An 18841-nucleotide genomic window follows, 5' to 3' on the forward strand; every position below is an offset into this window, starting at 1 on the left:
GCTAACTGACATAGTTTAAACAATGAAGAGAAGGACCAATGTAATCCTGCCTAAATACATTTGAGTCCATGATGGAGCTAGGAGTGGGGGGAGGTGTCCTTCAGCTACTTTTCAACTGGCATAACAGTTAAGCCAAGCTTTTTAAAACGTACCTGCATTGGCCTTGAGGTCCTCTGGGGTGACCATGACGACAAAACGTATAGCCCGTTCATTGCGAAACATTTCATAAGCCCAGCGACGAATGGAGCGCATGCACTTCACAGCAGCAATGCCATTGTTGGCAATGAGGACCTGGAGCAAAAAAAAAAAATATTATATTCAGCGGCTTTCGCCTGACCAGGGTTAGATAACTAAAACAAAAACCATTAAAAAAAAACATTCTGTTATTGAAATAATAACCGTTATTAAATGTTAACTGGACATTAACACTTTACAATGTGGTTCCATTTAAAGTCCCCCTGTGGTTCAAATCAAGCTTTTAATGTTGTTTACATGCCTATGTGTTGTTTTCAATATGCTTTGAGACAAACCAGGTACAAATGCATAAGTCAACACCATTGCGGAGTATTTTCTCTTTAAAACTGCAGTGAACCAAAGACAGTCTTAAAACCGTGGTTTGAAATCGCTGGCGTTTTTGACGTCAAACTACTTTGTAACCAATCACGTCAACGAGTGGATCTTTGAGCTGGTGTGAGTGAGTGGATTAGCAAATTCATTAGCATATTAATAGAACCGTGTATACTACATGAGGGAAGGGTGTTACATTCAAGCATTTTTAAAGCATGAATAATTTTTTTCAAGGAAAAAACTTTTAAATATGTCTTCAATTATTGACTTCAGGGGGACTTTAACTACATTAGTCAACATGACCTAATAACAAAAATACTACGAAAGCATTTATTAATCTTACGGTTACTTTCAACATTTCTTAATACATTATTAAAATCAAAAGTTGCATCTGTTCATATTTTTAATAGACCTCAGCTAAAATGAACTAACATTGAATACTTGTAATTTTATAAACTAATTTTAACAAAATTCTGAAGTACTGTAACAAATTCAAGACTCATAGTTTCTTACTTCATGTTAGTTAATGTATGAACTAACATTAACTAATGGGACCTTGTAAAGTGTTACCAAAAAAGTATCGACTGCAAGCCTTAGTGCTCAATTCCTTTTTTTTTTTTTTTTGCTCAGATCCTTTTTTTTTTTTTTTTTTTGGCTGTTCACATTAATTTTTAATGTGGCCAATATCATATTCGAGTATGAACAGGCCACAGTCCTGAACTGATCTGCATGCACAAAAGAACAATAACAAAGATGGCGCGATGCACAGAATTATACAGAAATAAACACAAAGATTACTGAAGTCAATGTTTACACGGTTCATTTATAAGGTGATGTTCCATGGAAACCAGTAAACTTGTGCACAGGTGATAAGGATGCAGACAAGGACGAGAAAGAAAGCTGTAATACTTACTCATACTATTTATGATTATAACAGCTCACCTTCCCTCCACTGACTAACTTCACTACCGTCTTACAAATTCACTGAGTGACCAAAGAACTACCGGTATGTAAAAGCTTTTGAGTGACTCCCATCTGCACAGAATTGTGATGAATGTTGATCTAGAGTGACGTAAAAGTCGAATGAAGTCTGATATGACTTTTCAGACTGAGGTCTCATTGCAAGACCTGTATCTGATTTAGGACCACATGTGGAAGATCAGATTACATGTGGTTTGTGCTGTTCTGTTATGAAAAAACAAACATAAAAAGAGATCCAAATCACATATGAAAAAAAAAAAAAAAAAAAAAATGGATTTGGGCCACTTTTGCCTGCAGTCTCAAAGTACCCTCCTTAATAATAATAATAATTCAAATGACAAAAACAAATAACAAAATTACTTAAACTTGAACTTTAAACTAACTAAAATTAATACAGAAATATAAATATAGTAACAATTCAAAATATATAATGGTATCTTAATGATACCAAAATAACACTGGACCACGCTTGTGTAGCATCATAGCAGACAGCAGTCATGGATCTTACCTTCTCAATGACTTTGTTTCCACCAAAGCGGGTGACAAACTCAGCGGGAGAAGCGACAGTAAAGTCTCTCTGCAGGTCCAGGCGTCTACGGTCCCTGCCCTGCTTCACAAGGTGAAGTCCTGACATGCTCGGCCTTGAGAAACAAACACAACGTCATCATAATTCACAATGTGGCCTTTGAATACAACAAGATTAACACTACAGATATAAACACACTTGGAAATGATAGCATTGACTAATACTGAATCTTTTCAATTCAGAACAAAACTATGGAGCAACACACATGCGAGAGAAAAAAGTGGCCATGACATAACTAAATTAAAACAATGGATCAAATTATCCCAACGTGGCCATGATTTAACAAAAATAAAGAAACCTTCAATTGTGGGAACAAATTCTTAATTTGTGGCAACATATACATTTTTCCTGCATGTCATGTGAGTGGCAGTGTACAAAAATGCTGATTTGGTAGAAAAATTGCCACTTTCCAAAAATATGACAATGATTTTGATCATTTTTTATATGATAAATGATGGATAGCTTCAGGGGTACAGAAGGGAAATAAAGAACTTCTACATTACATGCAAAAACATTTAGCTATGTTTAGAATGCAATACTAACACACTTAATACTGAACATCAGTGTTTCTCAACCGGTGAGCTGCAAAACCATTTTGAGTGGGAGTGCATAGTTAAAAAACAAAAAAAAAATTTCTAAATGTCTTTTCTGATGCAAGACTTTTATTCTGAAAGACGTGCGTGAAAGCTGTTGACTCTTCTGTCAGACGTCATGAAACTCTTTTAGCCTGATCGTTCACACCTCAGACATGAAAAAGACTGTGGAAAATGTATTTTCCACAAACAAAAGACATATGTGGATATATAAAGCTGTGGAAAAATGGGAGTGTGGGTGGGAAGAGGGGAGACAACAACCAATAATACACAGACCAGCAAAACACTTAAGCAAAATCATAATCACGATCCAATATACATGCACATGCATTTTCTTTCACAACTGTTTACATTCACGTAAAACATAATTGACTGTGTTTATGAAGATTCTTACCAAAATGGCATTTTGACATATTTGTGTGGCTATTTTTTGACCATTCAGGCCTGTATCTGAAGCACACAGTATACTTTGCTTGTACTCAGTCTCAGAGCGCGCACACATAAAGCCGCCTAGGGAACGCTCTCTTTTGCGGCTTAATGCGCTTTTAATAACACTGTTTAATATCAAGCACTCCCCCAGTTTAGGAACAGTAGACTGAATTTTACAACACTCACTTATGTATTTGGCTGATTTGGATGTCAAGTTTATGGAGCGAATTAAGTTTATGGAACGAAAGTGCACTGCTGTGAAGGAAAGGAACGTGCGCTGGACATAAATATAATATAATTATTATTATTATAATATAATAATCGTGTTACGTCGATTATCTTGTTTTTTCGAAAAATCAATTATGATTAATTGCACAGCCCTATTACATAAACAAATTAATATTAAAATATGAGAGTGAAAAAAACAAATAACAACAAAAAAATCTAAGCATTACAGAATACAAGCAACTATAATGAACAAATCAAACACATTCTGATCAATTATTCTTAGAAATATCAACAAATCAGCATTATAAGTTGTTATTGTTAATAGTTATTGGTCTATATGAAAAATGAAGAAGGCCTATAATAATATTTTCATTATGTTTACGAGCACTACAATCTCTGAACAAACGACACACATCAGTTTAACAGAAAGAATAAAGGCATAGTTACTTTTTTGTCCATTCTTCTTTGCATTTTCGGTCTACATCATCGTCTCTGTGTATCAGAATGATTCATCATGTCATTGCACATATATATTTCATTTGTAGAAGACATGATGAAATATGCGCGCATTCACGGTGCTAGTTCATGTTTGCAGCAGGAGAGTATGTTAAATATGTACAGAAAAACTTAAAACACTCTTGCTCCGGTGCGGATATAAACTGATATCAGGAAAGGAGGCAAAGTCCTCTTTTTTTTCTTCTTTCTTTTTTTTATAAATCAAATGTAAATTCGTGTCCCAGTTAAACCTACACTTAATGTTGAACATTTTCCTGTGAAATAAACCAAATACAATTTTATTTTGTATTTTTACATTATCAATGTAATTAATATTCTATTTATTAAAGCCAAGTACAAATCTAATCAAGTAAGTGATAAGCATTTTTACATTTATTCCAAAATAATTACTAAAGGCCGTAACAATTTAAACAATATATTTTTATATATACTGTTGTTCAGCTGTTTTTTTTTAATAGACAACTTATTTTCAGATCATCAGTCAGTGTCAGGCTCGGTAAACACTGGTCACAGACAAGAAGATGTACCTTTAATTTCACCAAGTTGATTGCTCCCTAAAAAAACCTCACAGTCATCATGTTTTTAGGCCATTTCAAGTTTGATTTTGACATGACAAAGTGGTGATATCTAAGTGGCTGAGATATTTACTTACTTTTTAATTAGTATTCCCATCAACGCAATCATTTTTGTTCATTCAGACTGATAAGCGAACGCACACAGAAACAAGAGGCGGGATTTATCACACAAACCAGTTGTATCAATCATAGCGCGATGGACATAGATATACATAATAAAGGCTAGATGTCTTACGGCGGAGTCTTGAACGGCATCACCCGGTGGCCATCTTGTCACAGGGAAGCTTTCTGTAAGGTGAGTGATCTGCACGAACACAAATCCTCTTATCTCGCTGAAATCTTGACGGATTTACAAACGGTTTGGTTTCTTACAAACGTGGCTATAATTCTGGATGCTTGAACATGTTGAAATATATAATATTATAATTATTCATAAGTGCGCAGTGTCATAACTACATCTCTGACGTTTATAACAAACCCGTTTGAAAATCGGTAGAAAATTGAGCAAGTTATGGTTATTTAAAAAGTACATGCACCATTAAAACAATGTTACGAGTGAGCGAGCCCCCTGTGGCAAGATGGCCGCCGTGTGCGGACGTCGACCTCCATTGGCCAGCAGCGCGGACGAGACATCTAGCCTTTATTATATGATATCTATGGACTCGTGACTGAGGACGTATCTCACGTGACTGCCCTACATTGATTCTGAATTACAACTCACCAAACCCAGCCCACGCTTTAGGGGGTCTGTTAAAAGTCAATGGGCACAGGGGAGGCAAGAGAGACCCAAGAGTGCAGTCTGGACGATAGGCCGGGGCGACACACACTCTTACGTCACATGTATCCAAACGCAAAGCTGAACAGGCAGGTGAACGAACAGCCAGGGCTCGACATAAGCAATGGCCCGATGGCCCGGGGCCAGTAAAAGAGTATGTCGGGCCAGTGACTGGCCATCAGCAAAACAAACAGCAATTCGTCACACACAGTGGCGCGAAGAGTGTCAATGTTACTTCAGGTTATTTAATATTCCGGCTGTGAATTATAAGCTCTGCGTCCGATTAAGCTAAAATCAACCAATCGTCGAGGTAGTTCAGTATTCGCAATCGCATACTCTGTTGTTGGGGGGGCGAGCGCCGTGTCCATGCACTTCGTGAACGTGCGAGCCTGGGAGGTGCTAGGGACAGACCGAACGTCAGGACATTGTACTTATAAGCTCGACAATCGGAGGCGAATATCAAGAATGGCCTGTGACGGGATGCTATCTGTATCTGAAAGTAAGCGTCTTTCAGATCCACTGAGATAAACCATGCAATCTCACGGGCGAATTTGCGCAAGGATTGGTTGTCAGCAATTTGAACAAGCATTTCATAAGCGCTTGTTCAAACACCTGAGGTCTAGGATGAGTCTGAGACCACCACCCTTTTTGGGGACGAGAAAGTAGCGTTTATAAAAGCCTGACTCGCTCTGCGTTAGAGGATCGGTCTTTATAGCCCCTTTTCCCAGCAGTTTCGCTATTTCGGCGCCAAGTAGATGTGATACTTCGCTTTTCACCGTAGGAGCGGACTGGCCAATGTGGGCCGGCCCACTCGGAAGGCTACACGAATATATTTTAAAAATGACGGAAATCATAATATTACATTTATTTTCTACGCAAATGGCTGAGATGAATCGATCGCGCGGGCGCGGCCGACAAGGAGTGTGTTTTGTAGAGGTCGACCGATTCATCGGTTTTGCCGATTAATCGGCACCGATTGTTGACTGGTGGAACTATCGTTATCGGCAAAAATATATACCGATAGTTTTTCCTGGTTGCGTCCATTGCTGGAGCGGCTGAGAAGCGCACGCTGTCATTCATTACACAGTGTACGAGCTGAGAAGGGTCTGCTGGCATGATGCAGTACAAGAGCGGCCTCTAGAGGTGTAATAAAAACTTGTGCCTCGTGTTGTTTATTTCGACACGTGATTCTGCGTGCTGCACTGAGAGCACATGCTGCGTGGAGAGCGCTGACATCAGATGCGCGTTTAAAGCACCGACAGCTCAAATGTATGTAGCCTATACAGTACATTTTGTCATATCATTATAAAGTGATTAATTTGTTGACTAAATGCTGCATTAGTAGAGAAAGAACAGCACAACAGTATGTTTGTTTGCCTTCGAGGCTGAGAGGACGCTAACATTAGTAGTAACTGTTACCTCAAGCGGTTAAAACACTGACAAACATAAACGTAAGTCCTACCCGAATGTTTAATGTCATAATTGTTACCTCTATTTGCATTAGTTCATATCCAGCTGGTCACTTTTATGCATTAAATATGCAGAGAAGTTGCATATTTAAAGCTAGAGACGTAAGCAAACTGATGTGTTCATACAGCCGACAGAAACATAAACGAATCAGAAAAGCATTCGATTTCGATTTTTTTTTTCATCTTCACTTTAATACAAATTTTGTTACTTTTTTATTAATTAAGTTGGCTTGATAAGAACAGTTAAATAGTTACATTTTGAATGTAACATGGTTTTATTTGTTATTTAGAGTATTACTTTTTGTTTCAGTTTGAATGAATGTCTTTTATTGACTTAAAATATTTATTCACATTTATATATTTATTTCATTTAGCATGTTTTCATGGTTCAATACAGTTTTTTATTTTTTTTATAATAAAGTTCAGCACTGTTTTACTTGGAGTGTTTGTTTTTAACCAGTATCAATTTTAAAAACTATCGGTTCATTAATCGGTTATCGGCAAGTATGGCCCAACCTAGCTATCGTTATCGGTAAAATCCACTATCGGTCGACCTCTAGTGTTTTGTGTGCATGTGAGTGTATTGCCCTCCCTCCCTGTTGAGTATCTTGAAACACGCCCCCTTTCACGTTTAATTTTACAGCGAGAGAGAGAGAGATATTGATCCGTTACTGCGAATTTATCTGAGCAGATAATTACAAATAATTGTCTATGGATGAAAAGCTGGAAGAAAAGAAGCAAGTTTAATATCACATGATAGCCTAGTAGCCTATGCCATGAGGATTATTGTTAATGCAAAATGTTAATGTCTTGATAGTTTTATATTAATATTGTTGTGTGTCTTAATGTTCTTCTGTTTGTTTCCCTTTGTTTTACAAATATTATCTAATATGTGTTGTGTTATTTAAAATAAATGTTTAAATAGCATTTATTGGTAACACTTTACAATAAGGTTCATTTATTAAACATTATTTAATGTATTAACTAACATGAACAATACATTTGTTACAGTATTTATGAATCTTTGTTAATGTTAGTTAATATGAATAAAGCTGTTCATTGTTTGTTCATGTTAGTTCACAGTGCATTAACTCATGTTAACAAGATTTTAATAAAGTATTAGTAAATGTCGAAATTAACATTAACAAAGATGAATAAATGCTGTATAAGTGCAGTTCATTATTAGTTAACGTTAACTAATGTAGTTAACTAATGTTAACTAATGAACCTTATTGTAAAGTGTTACCCATTTATTTTTGTATTGTGTAATATTTTTATGCTAGAAGTAGTGCTAAAAAATTATTCTGCACATTGAGCCAATGTGTTATGATGTGGGATGTGGTGGGCTGCTGTGGGTCAGAAAGTCCAGGGCCACTTTTTGGTCTCAGTCCGCCCCTGCGCGGCAGTCTGCGAGCGAACTGCAGCAAGTAACCTCGTTTTATTATGTTCAGCACCCATTCTGATATGCCAGAAATGGTTTCCCATGCTTTTCCTTATATTTCTTTCAGGGCAAGTAAAAATATAGAAGGGGCCAGCAAAACTCTGATCTACCGGCCCCGGGGGCCAGTGGGGATTTTTTTTTATGTTGAGCCCTGGAACAGCCTTCGAACGGTCTTGTGTGGCATTTGCATTCTCCTCTGTAATGCGATCTCATGCATAATACAGCGCAGTGATTGGATTAAACAAGTTAATTCTCATTAATAAATGCAGAGAAAAGCTCTGAAACCGATGATGTAGACTCGTACATGCAGCCAATTGCCCTGAGTACCAATAAATTAGCCTACATAACTATGACGTTCATTTTATTCATCCGGATCAGTGTCCTAATGTTTTATTAACGGTTCATGTTGGTATTGTCTATTCACCATGGTAACTGTATTATCCTTAATAACCACTTTATTATTTTCTATATTTTTGCCTGGTTCAAATTCCTAAATATTTGGGTCTTGGCTTAATGATGACCATGGGAAAATGTAGGTCACAGGGCCAAATTAAAATTGAGAATCACTGCTGTACAGTATGTGAAAAAGTATGCATTATGCATACCAAACAGTAGCATGCTATGTGCGTGTTTAATTTAGCCAGGGAATCCAGTTATCATCTGGATATAGTATTAATAACAGTTTGTTTGCAAATCCAGTTCTGTCTGATTCTTGAGTCAAGAAAGCAGATATTACTTCTGGTTCTGGTTCTTCTGGAAATTAAAGATCTAGTGCAAGTGCATTGTGGGATACGGAATCTCACACTATGCTTCGGTTGGTAAATGTATAGGACGTCAATTGATTCAAGACATTGAGAAAATGCATACTGCACATAACATACATAATGCACACTGCAGTATGTAGAATGAGTAGGTGGTAGTATGCTGTCCCTAATATTTCATTCATGTGTAACTTGAAGTTACAGTATTGCAATAATAATGTCACAAATGCTGGCACACATCAAGTCTCTAACCACGTCGGTAACCAAACAGTTGATGGACCCCATTGACTTCCATGGTAGGAAAAAAAAAAACTATGGAAGTCAATGGGGTCCAACTGTCTGGTTACCGACATTTTTCAGAATATCTTCCTTTGTGTTCAGCAGAAGAAAGAAATTCATGCAGGTTTAAAACAACTTGAGGGTGAGTATATGATGACAGGATTTTTATTTTTAGGTCAACTATTCCTTTAATTTGCACATGCCCACCACAGCCCCTCCCCTTGACCAATAGCAGAGCGATTTGGGGAGGAGGGGCATATTAACCCACTCAGGCAGTTTCAGCACCGCCACCCCTGTCCTATAACACTTCTCTGAACACTGAGGCATGACGTATTATAATCGTAATTTAATCACCAGTAAATACAATCAGAAAACACTAAAATACACTGAGGAGCAGTACGAGTTTATTATTTCACTAAAATAAATGATGCATGATGCATGTTCACAAAAGTGCATACAAACAGCAGATTTGCCAGAAGTGTCTGCAAGTGGTCCAGTGACAAAGGGTGGCAACATGTTCCCCAACCTAAAGCGGGCAGTTTTACTCTCCATAGACAAGTTAAATTCTTTTTCATAGTAGCAATAAAACACAAATAGAATAATAATAATAGAAAGTGACTTTAGACATAACATAACAAAAATCACACCTCAAAATTACTAAAAACTATAATAGTAGGATACTAAACTAGCACTGTCAAATATGATTAGATTACACTGAAAATATATTTCAATTAATTAAATTAAAACATTAGTATTATTAGTCGTTAAAAATGTCCTCATAAAAGGTAAAAAAAAAAAAAAAAAAAGCCTCTGAAAATCAATTCCATTTTAAAAATTATATATATAAAAAAAAAATGTACCGACAGGAAAGGTTCTGGAGAGTAAACTGCAGTTACCTGTAAAATCATGTTTTGGACCTGGAACTCTATGAGGGACTGAACTTAAAACCTTTTGCCAACAGTCCAGAACCTTGACCATTACACCACTATTGCAGAGTACATAAAACAGCCTCCAGTCTGACTCCAAGCTATTCCTGAAGCATCACACACACACACACACACACACACACACGCTCAACACCGCTCATAATGACATGTCTGTGTGAGACCCAAGTGGGCATAGAGATGCGAAACACTGCCACGTCTGGCAGTGCAACCGAAGTTAACCTAACACACAGAGAGGCGCTTGTGCACATTCTCACACAGCAAAGAGATGAACCCAAATGAACCTTGATGGACATAGTCCTCAAGCCACCCCTTTGCACAACGCCTCCGTCACGCATAAGCTAACAAATGTAATCACTTATTTAGACATCCAGTACTAGTCTTATCAGATCTCAAGCACCAGACACAGAAAGCGTGATACAGACTTGGTGAAAGTGGACATCCATGTCACAATAACCGCAAACACAGAGCACAAAGCATCTCTGACCTTATATTGAGCAAGGCTCCGTCCAGGCTGTCAAAACCCATCTCATAAGTGCTGTCTGAACTGACAGAGGAGGGGGAAAGGGAGCGTGGATTCTCCTCCAACTGCAGGTCCAGCTTCCCTGCGGTCTCGTCCTCGGAGTTATCCTCGGACACAGAGCCCACAATGAAGTGAGAGTGCAGTGCAGCCACAGCTGGAGGCTTCTTCTCGGTGGAGTCCTGCTCTGCCATGGGTAGGCCACGCTGACAGGCTGCAAGCACTGTGGGAGGGAGAAGAAGATCCATTTGTTTGCATTCAAGTCTTTAAAACCACGCAAATGCTACTACAAGAAAATATGATTTCTTAATTAACGGTACATTTTTCCAATTAACATATGACAAAAACAAGGATAATGTGATGCAAATGTGTATCTTGCATTTTACTTAGTCATAATGTAAAAAAAAAAAAGCAGCGATCAGTGGATATCAATTACAAAGTAATTAATTACTGTAATTTGATTACAATTCCCTTGAAAAGGTAAAGTAAGGCATTACTTTTAATTTTTCTGTAATTTAATTAGTTACTTCTGATGCATTACGTACCACAGAACAATATAAACAATAGTGGATTTAACATCTTATGTTAAAATGTATGTGTTTTTTTTTTATATAACATTCTCCATTTAAATACTGAAAATAGTTCATATAATTGTATATGATTCATTTGAAAGAATTGAAAGAGCCTTTTCATGTCTATCCTTGCATTGGTTGATATGGGATTTATAAAAAAAATAGCAATAAGTAATGCAATACTTTTTAGAGAGAGTAATTAAATTAGTACTGTAATCTAATTACTGTTGAATAGGTTGTTATTATTAGCTAGCCAAGCACTGGTAGCAACAGGTTATTGAAAAAAAAAAGAAAGAAAGAAAAAGAAAAAAGTACGGTCGGGACTATAAAGTCCGATGTTTAAAAAAAAACTAAATGATTAGAGAAGTAAATTTTTCGCCGGATTTTATTTCCGAAAAAAAGAAAAAGAATTTTCTTAAATGAAACAATGGATGGAGTAGCATAATAAGATGCATTTAGAAAATAGATTTTCAGATTTCCAATTAATTTCAAGTTTAATAAAAGCAAACTCACTATGACAGATCAGGTCTTACTGAACTATCATGGTAATATCAGGCTATTTGTATGTATTGGAACTGAATGATTACCATATCAAAATTGTGTTTGTTGATTATCTTCTTTTCTTTTTTTTTTGTCATTGAGGTGCTATTGTGAGTTATTAAATACAAGATATGACTGACAAGTGACCATGTATTCTCTTGATTCAACATGAACAAGGTATACATTTAAGAAATGCATGTTGGAACTTGCTTTATATTCATGAAATATGTGTAACAGTCACTATCCAAGTCATGCCTTACTAGAAAAGAAACAAATGCAGTAGCATAATGATAATACAGTCCTATTAATAATACCATGGTATTAGACCAGTGTAATTATATTTTTATTTAAATACTATTATAGTATTTATTAATACTTTGAATTAACTTGTTTTTATATTTTCAGTTTTTATTTACATTTTTGTAACTCTGTTCAGAGCTTTTGTCTTTTTTTATATTTCTGTAACACTTTACAATAAGGTCATATTAGTTAACATTAGCTAATGCTTTAAAAAAAACATTAACAAACAAATGTATTGCTGATTGTTAATGTTAGATAATAAAAGTATAACTGTTTATTGTTAGTTCATGTTAGCTCAGGTCCATTAGCCTAAATAATCGTAACATATACAACTTTTAATTTGAATCATATATTAGTAGCCTAGATGTCGAAATTAACAGCAACTAAGACTAATAAATGCTGCTTTTATATATTTATACTTTTTTTTTATCTCAGATATTTGCCAAGGCAACATTTTTAAGTTTTCCATTATAAATGTAGGCTAATATTTAACTTATTCTCAATTAATGGAAATTTTTATTTAACAACACTAACAAAGACACACAATGACTTATACTACAAATAGCATGATATTTACATAAAAGGCTGCAAAAATGATGTAGTTCCTCCTAGTATGTAATATGATGTATTCCTCCAAGCAATGGTATGTTTGGTAAGTTACTTATTTGTAAGTGATGCCATGGACATGACATGTTACCATAAACTGTATACAAACAAAAATGAAAGTTGCTGCCTAAAATTAAGTACAATCAACTTGGATGTTTAAGTCATTTCAACTTACATTACATGAAACTGACCTAAACAAAATTTGTTAAATCTCATAGATCATATAATTTTTTTACAGTGTAGGCTAGTATTGTTTTGGGTCGCGTAAATTACTAACGTTATGTCTTAGAAATACAATGGCTATTAAAGCACCATGGTCTTATCATCGGTTCCCTCAATATCACAAGTACAAGTTACCTTGATTTAGCAACTTACCTGGAGGACTGACACATGAAAAAAATATTACCTCACCTCATCCAGCCTGATGAACCTGACGAACGAGTCTCAGAGCATCGCGGACCCTCAACCATATCTAACACTCCTTTTTAATAATCTAACACTTACATTAGAGCTCATTTGCACTCATAGTGCATAACCAGTTGCCTTCAATCAGTATGATAATCATTATCTTGCCATCCTTCAAACATGTGAACTGGCTGTCTCAACTTATACTGATAAACTGTGCAGTCGGTTCAACCTAGCACACATGCTAACTCTTCATACCATCACAAACACTCCTGCCATCTGATCTGCGTAGGTTCGCCAGCCAAAGTCGCTGTTGATGTTTTATAAATCCATCTAACGTTAGTATGTGCAGTGTCATGTGCAGCACTACAGGGCACTCGCTCCCAGTAATAAGCTTATGTACTCACCGTGAGACAAGAGTCTGCAAGCAATTCTGGTGCGTGTAAACGGACGGTACAATATCGATTGAATGAATTCCCTCCTAATTGACGGCCATCTCCTCTCTGGTGATGGCTAATAGGCTATATAGCAGCACAATGGTACAGGCTGTGTAGTTCCAGCCTCTTTGACAGCAGCATCACGGTGGTGTGATGCGAGGGGGGGTTACTTCTGGACGTCGTCCTTTGACCTCACCGATGCAATCACTCACGCTGCATCAGTGGACCAATCGTATTGCGCGCTTTGAGGCGGGCGGGTTTACGCATGCAAATAAATGGGAAGGTGTGCCCAATGATTTGACGCTTCGTTGGACATGTGTTTTCTCTGTTCTGAGAGCTACTTTTGTTGCGTTGAATTAAAACAGCAAATAAAAACGTGGACGTGGAGCGTTAATGTATTTGGTATTTAGAAAGCAAAGCTGAATATCTGAAAAATGAAAAAACAACACACACACACACACACACACAAAACACATAGGCCTACAATCTAGCATATTTAGGGCTAATGCAATTTTTATTATTTTTAACATGTACTTTTTATTTTTATTATTATTATCACCCCACCATTAGGCTTACGAAACCTCGTGATGACATTTCCCTGAAATCCCTAGAATAGTTTTAAAAGCGTGGATGTGTAAACACAAAGAAGCTGTTAAAGTGAGCTTGTGAGAAGATGAGTTAACTTGTTCGGTGTGATAACCAGTGCTCGAAGTGGGCAACTTATATTATTTTTCTATACCCTTATTTAACCTATAGTGAGTTAAAGGTGGTGTAAGCGATATAAAAAAAAAAAAAAAAAAAAACAATGTTTGAAAGTTGGTCAGACCGACAACAATATGTAGCCAATCAGCTTTAGGGGGCGTTTGATAGTGGAGGAGAGAGAACGAGCAAGAGGGAGATTTGAAGAAAGGCTGCAGAAAAAGAGATGGCTGAGAGACATTACAAAAGAGAAAAGCTGATATCACTGGAAAATGAAGGTTATGATCAGGAAAGAGCTTTAGGACCCACATTAATATTAGAAAAGCTTTCCAGCGCTGGAGAGAGCCAAGCAGGAAGGCCTGAAAACAGACGTGGAGGTTGCTTTGATTCCGCTATATGTGAGTAACATTGGTTTTGAGTGTCATTGTCTGGAGCTGCTGTGCTGTTGGCAACTAACAACAAACTCTTGTTTGTATTTACGTAGGTACTGTGTGTTCTTTTTTTGTGCTTCCTTGTCGTTCATCATCTTCGCTGTATTTTTCGTGAAGCATTGTTTTGTTGCCCTTTTGCAACGATAAAAAGACATCCACTCTTGTATTGCGTGTGTAATAACGATGGCCAGCTAGGGTTTTGATGTCTGATGATGACTGCTAGAGAATGCGGTATTTATCATTAAGCGCCCTTGTTAGTCCACCCACCTCGCATGCCAGCGAGTTCAAGTGGTTCAAGAGGAGACCACTGGACTACTCGTAGCATGGCGGTTAGGATTGGAGGATGAGCTTTGGAGGCGGAGCAATGAAGAGAGGGACTTTCAATATCAACTATGTTCAGAAACGACTGAGAAATAACATACTGCACCTTTAAACATGATGCAACAGTATACATGATACACATAGTAAATGTAGCATATACTACTGCTTAAAGCTGTATTGCCAGAACTGCTGATTTGCCTTATTATACAATGTTAGGAAGATCAAGCCCTTCCTATCCGTGCATGCTACACAACTCACAACTAAACATTTAGTTATATCCAGACTGGACTATTGTAATGCTCTCTTGGCAAGCCTTCCAGCATGCACTGTCAAACCTCTGAAATTGATCCAGAATTTGGGAGCAAGAGCCGAGGACCGCGGATGTCCGCTCACTTAAAATTCAAGACAGTGATGATTGCCTACAGAATTCCACTGGCTCTACACTCCTATACCTAAACTCACTACTAGCTTGCATTCTGCAAGTGAACGGCGCCTTGTGGTGGCATCCCAAAGGCACAAAATCATTTTCACTGACTTTTACCTTGACTGTTCCCTGCAGGTGGAATGACCGGCCTAACTCAACCCAAGCTGCTAGTCATTTTCTAGAAAAGGCTAAAGACGCATCTTTTTCATCAACACTTGACCTATTAATATTAACACTTACTATTCTATTATGTTCTATTTCTTTCCTATTTCTTTAGTTATTTATCAAGAAAAACTCCCTATAAGCACCTTTTACTCTCTACTTAAATTTTTTAATAAGTGTAGTAGGCCTACTCTTTACTTCAATACATTTGTGATGAGAGTAATGCTATCACTCATTACAATTTGCATGGCACTTAACTTTTTCTGCAGCAGTTTATTTCTGCTACAAAAGAAGCAATATCGCCATCTTCTGGGCATTGAAGGTACTATATCTTGTGCGTTTTGCCCTTCCTCAACTTGTCAACAAGGCTACTTTACAGGAATGCTAACTAGAGCATTAGCAGTTGTGAATTGCAGGTGTTTCATAAATGAGATGAGGACATGTCTGCAGCTGGTGATGAGGCCGAAACTAGCACATCCAATTCAAGTAGGCTTTGACTCTTTCATTTTACTTAACATTATTTTACTTATCCATTATATTGAAGAAGAGAAGGATATTGGTTTACTTATGCCCTTTTTGAGCACTTGAGGTTAACTGAACATGAGTGTTTGTAGATGTTTAAGAGACTGTTGTGTCGACCTTGGTTCATTGCATTTTTGAGGTCTTTGAACATACATTCAGTATAAGTAAATGACTTAAGTATTGTTAAAATCAGATACTCTAGACTTTTACTCAATTGAAATTGGTGATTTGTCATTTTCACTGGTAACTGTAGGCTACTTTTATGGTTAGTTGTATTTTATGGTTTTCAGGTTACACCTCTGATAGACTAACTGGGTTTTGCCACAGCACGTACATTTTGTTGCCCTATTGTTGGTTTGATTGCCTCTATTGTTTTGCCGTTTTGGATAAAAGCGTCTGCAAAATTATAAAATGTAAAAATTACACGTTTATCGTGCAATAGGTACATTCAGACTCTGAACATTCCATGATAAGCTTTAGTTTTGGAAAAATCCTAATCCATGTTTGTACAATAACAGCCTTGGTCAACCCAACATAACATATCCCTCACTTTTTATTGGCACCCAGCAGTTGATAGTCATGTTGTACTTTAGAACATGTTTCTGATTTGTAAGCAAATTTGCTGATTTGAGTATTTCAAAAGGTGCAACCTTGATCTGTTCGGCCCATATGCAGTTTAGACACAGACACTTGATTATTGCATGGGCAAATCATTTCACTGAAATCATGAGGTATGAGTTTACAGTGTGCAACATATTTAAAGTCAGAATCAGAATTCACGTTGTTTGAATTCATCGCTCTTAAAGTCAGCATGAAAAATAAGTTTTGATTTCCATTTTGATTTTATGGTGATTTTAAGGCAGTGTTTTTTAAATGCATTTTTGGTTAAATGCCTAAAATAAGGTCTGTTAACTTAAGCTCAAGATATTTTCAAGTTTTAATCTATGCCATTTAAATAAATCAGTAATGATTTTATTGAAGCTTTTACTTGGAAAAATGTGGTTGCTTATAATTGGCTAAATGAGACTACAGAGTTAGTTGTCATCACACTCTGCTTTTACAGTCTCATTGTGTTTATAAATGCATTCTGTTCAAACTCAAACTTTGAGGGAAAATGTATTTTAAATAAATAAAAAGGGTGGTGACGTTACAGTCATGCGACCATGGTGTAGTTTTTACAGTTTAGCTTTTTACTTCTGACAAATGTATTAGGCTAAGGCTTAAAAATTCATAAACGCTTTGTTCATTTGTGAAGATTATCATTATAAACAAAACGTAGGCCTATAAGAATCAAACTTTTGTTGGTCATGGAACTTATTTTCTGTAATAATCCAAAAGCCATTGGGGATACTAACTTCTATGTTGGCCTACACAAATATGTTATCACTGCAGTACTTTTAAATTGGACATTAAACACTGACGGAATGGAAAATTACAGTTATATTGTTTATTATTATATTGTTCTGCTCTACTTCTCTTTATTCTCAAACAAATTGTCTTTAATCACTGTCTTAAAATAGGCTGTTTTAAAAAGGTTCCGTGATATATGTATATACAGTTCAAGAATACTATCATAGACTAGCATGCAATAATACAGTTTATCATTGGTCAGTTAAATAGGTCATTTTATTTCCACTCAGAAGAATAATTTTTGACTAATCTAAAATTGAGGCTGATATTTCATCAATGTTCCTGATTTATTTGCTCTGAATTACTAAAGCCTAAGATGTAGCAACATGTACTTTGATGTCAGATTGTACCTTTATCCTCACTTGAGCACGTGTAAATGTCATTCATATTTGCCAAATGGCAACCTATTGGAAGTACAGGTATGTCCTGTTTCAAATAAATTTTATAATATTTTATTTCAAAGACACGATTGAGAATGCCACTGAACTAGACAAAACCTATATAGCACTGCCATCTGCTGGCATTGTCTTATCACTTCAGGTGACATTGAGTGATTCACTGGTTCACTGATGAACTGGTTTCTCTCATGGTAGCACTTGTTGCCTACATATGAAAAAAGCTTGTTAAAAGCCAAAAGAAAGTTTTTTTTTTGCCTGTACATAGTCATTTAAAATCTGATAACAAAAAGATATAACTAAACTAATATTGAATCTCATTATATTTTGAACATGGACACAATAAAACAAAAAGTAAACCATAGCATGCAGTCAGACATTAGTAGCAGTCACACCTATATAGGCATAAAATAAATAGGCAGAATTTATATGTATTAGGCTAGTTGTCATATAGGCCTATTTTTAAATCAGTTTGGCCAAAACAATGGGTTGATAGTTTAATGTCACAATTAAATTTTTGTGTCCATAGGTGTAATTTGCAGTGGGACATGTCCCTACAACTTATATTTAGGGTCATAAATTGAGAAATCAAAATGTCCATGATCTTATGTTTTGACATAAGAGGTGTTCTGTAAAAAATATCCTGTAAGTTTCAGAACCCAAAATGTCCTTGTTCGTCCAAAAACAGCTTTTAGTACTGTAAAGTATAAACTAGCTGTGTTTCCGAAACACTATCGTTAGTAACACACATTGCACAGTGCACTTTCTCTACCGCATGTTTCCGATCAGGTAAAATCAAGTCACCTTTATATAGTGCTTTATACAGAAGTCTACAGATTTCAAAGCAGCTTTACAGTGATAAACAGGAAAATAATGATTCAGTGATGCAAACAAAGTTCAATGCTTCAACAGAGAAGCATTAACAAGAAAATAGTGTCATTGTTCAGCTGAAG

General features: G+C 36.3%; 1 protein-coding gene across 1 annotated transcript in view; it reads right to left on the minus strand.

The window, feature by feature from the left end:
* Window positions 1-13815, minus strand: part of acaca (acetyl-CoA carboxylase alpha) — a 77949-nt gene extending 64134 nt beyond the window's left edge. The window contains exons 1-4 of the mRNA XM_079607377.1: window positions 13495-13815; window positions 10632-10887; window positions 2057-2189; window positions 153-291 (exon numbers count right to left, since the gene is read on the minus strand). Coding sequence (XP_079463503.1) covers window positions 153-291; window positions 2057-2189; window positions 10632-10858 — 499 coding nt within the window. The 5' untranslated portion in view covers window positions 10859-10887; window positions 13495-13815. The remainder of the gene's footprint in view (window positions 1-152; window positions 292-2056; window positions 2190-10631; window positions 10888-13494) is intronic.
* Between the last annotated feature and the right edge of the window lie 5026 nt (window positions 13816-18841).

This window comes from Phoxinus phoxinus, assembly GCF_949152265.1.
Source record: "Phoxinus phoxinus genome assembly, chromosome: 3".
In the NCBI taxonomy this organism is placed as follows: Eukaryota; Metazoa; Chordata; class Actinopteri; order Cypriniformes; family Leuciscidae; genus Phoxinus; species Phoxinus phoxinus.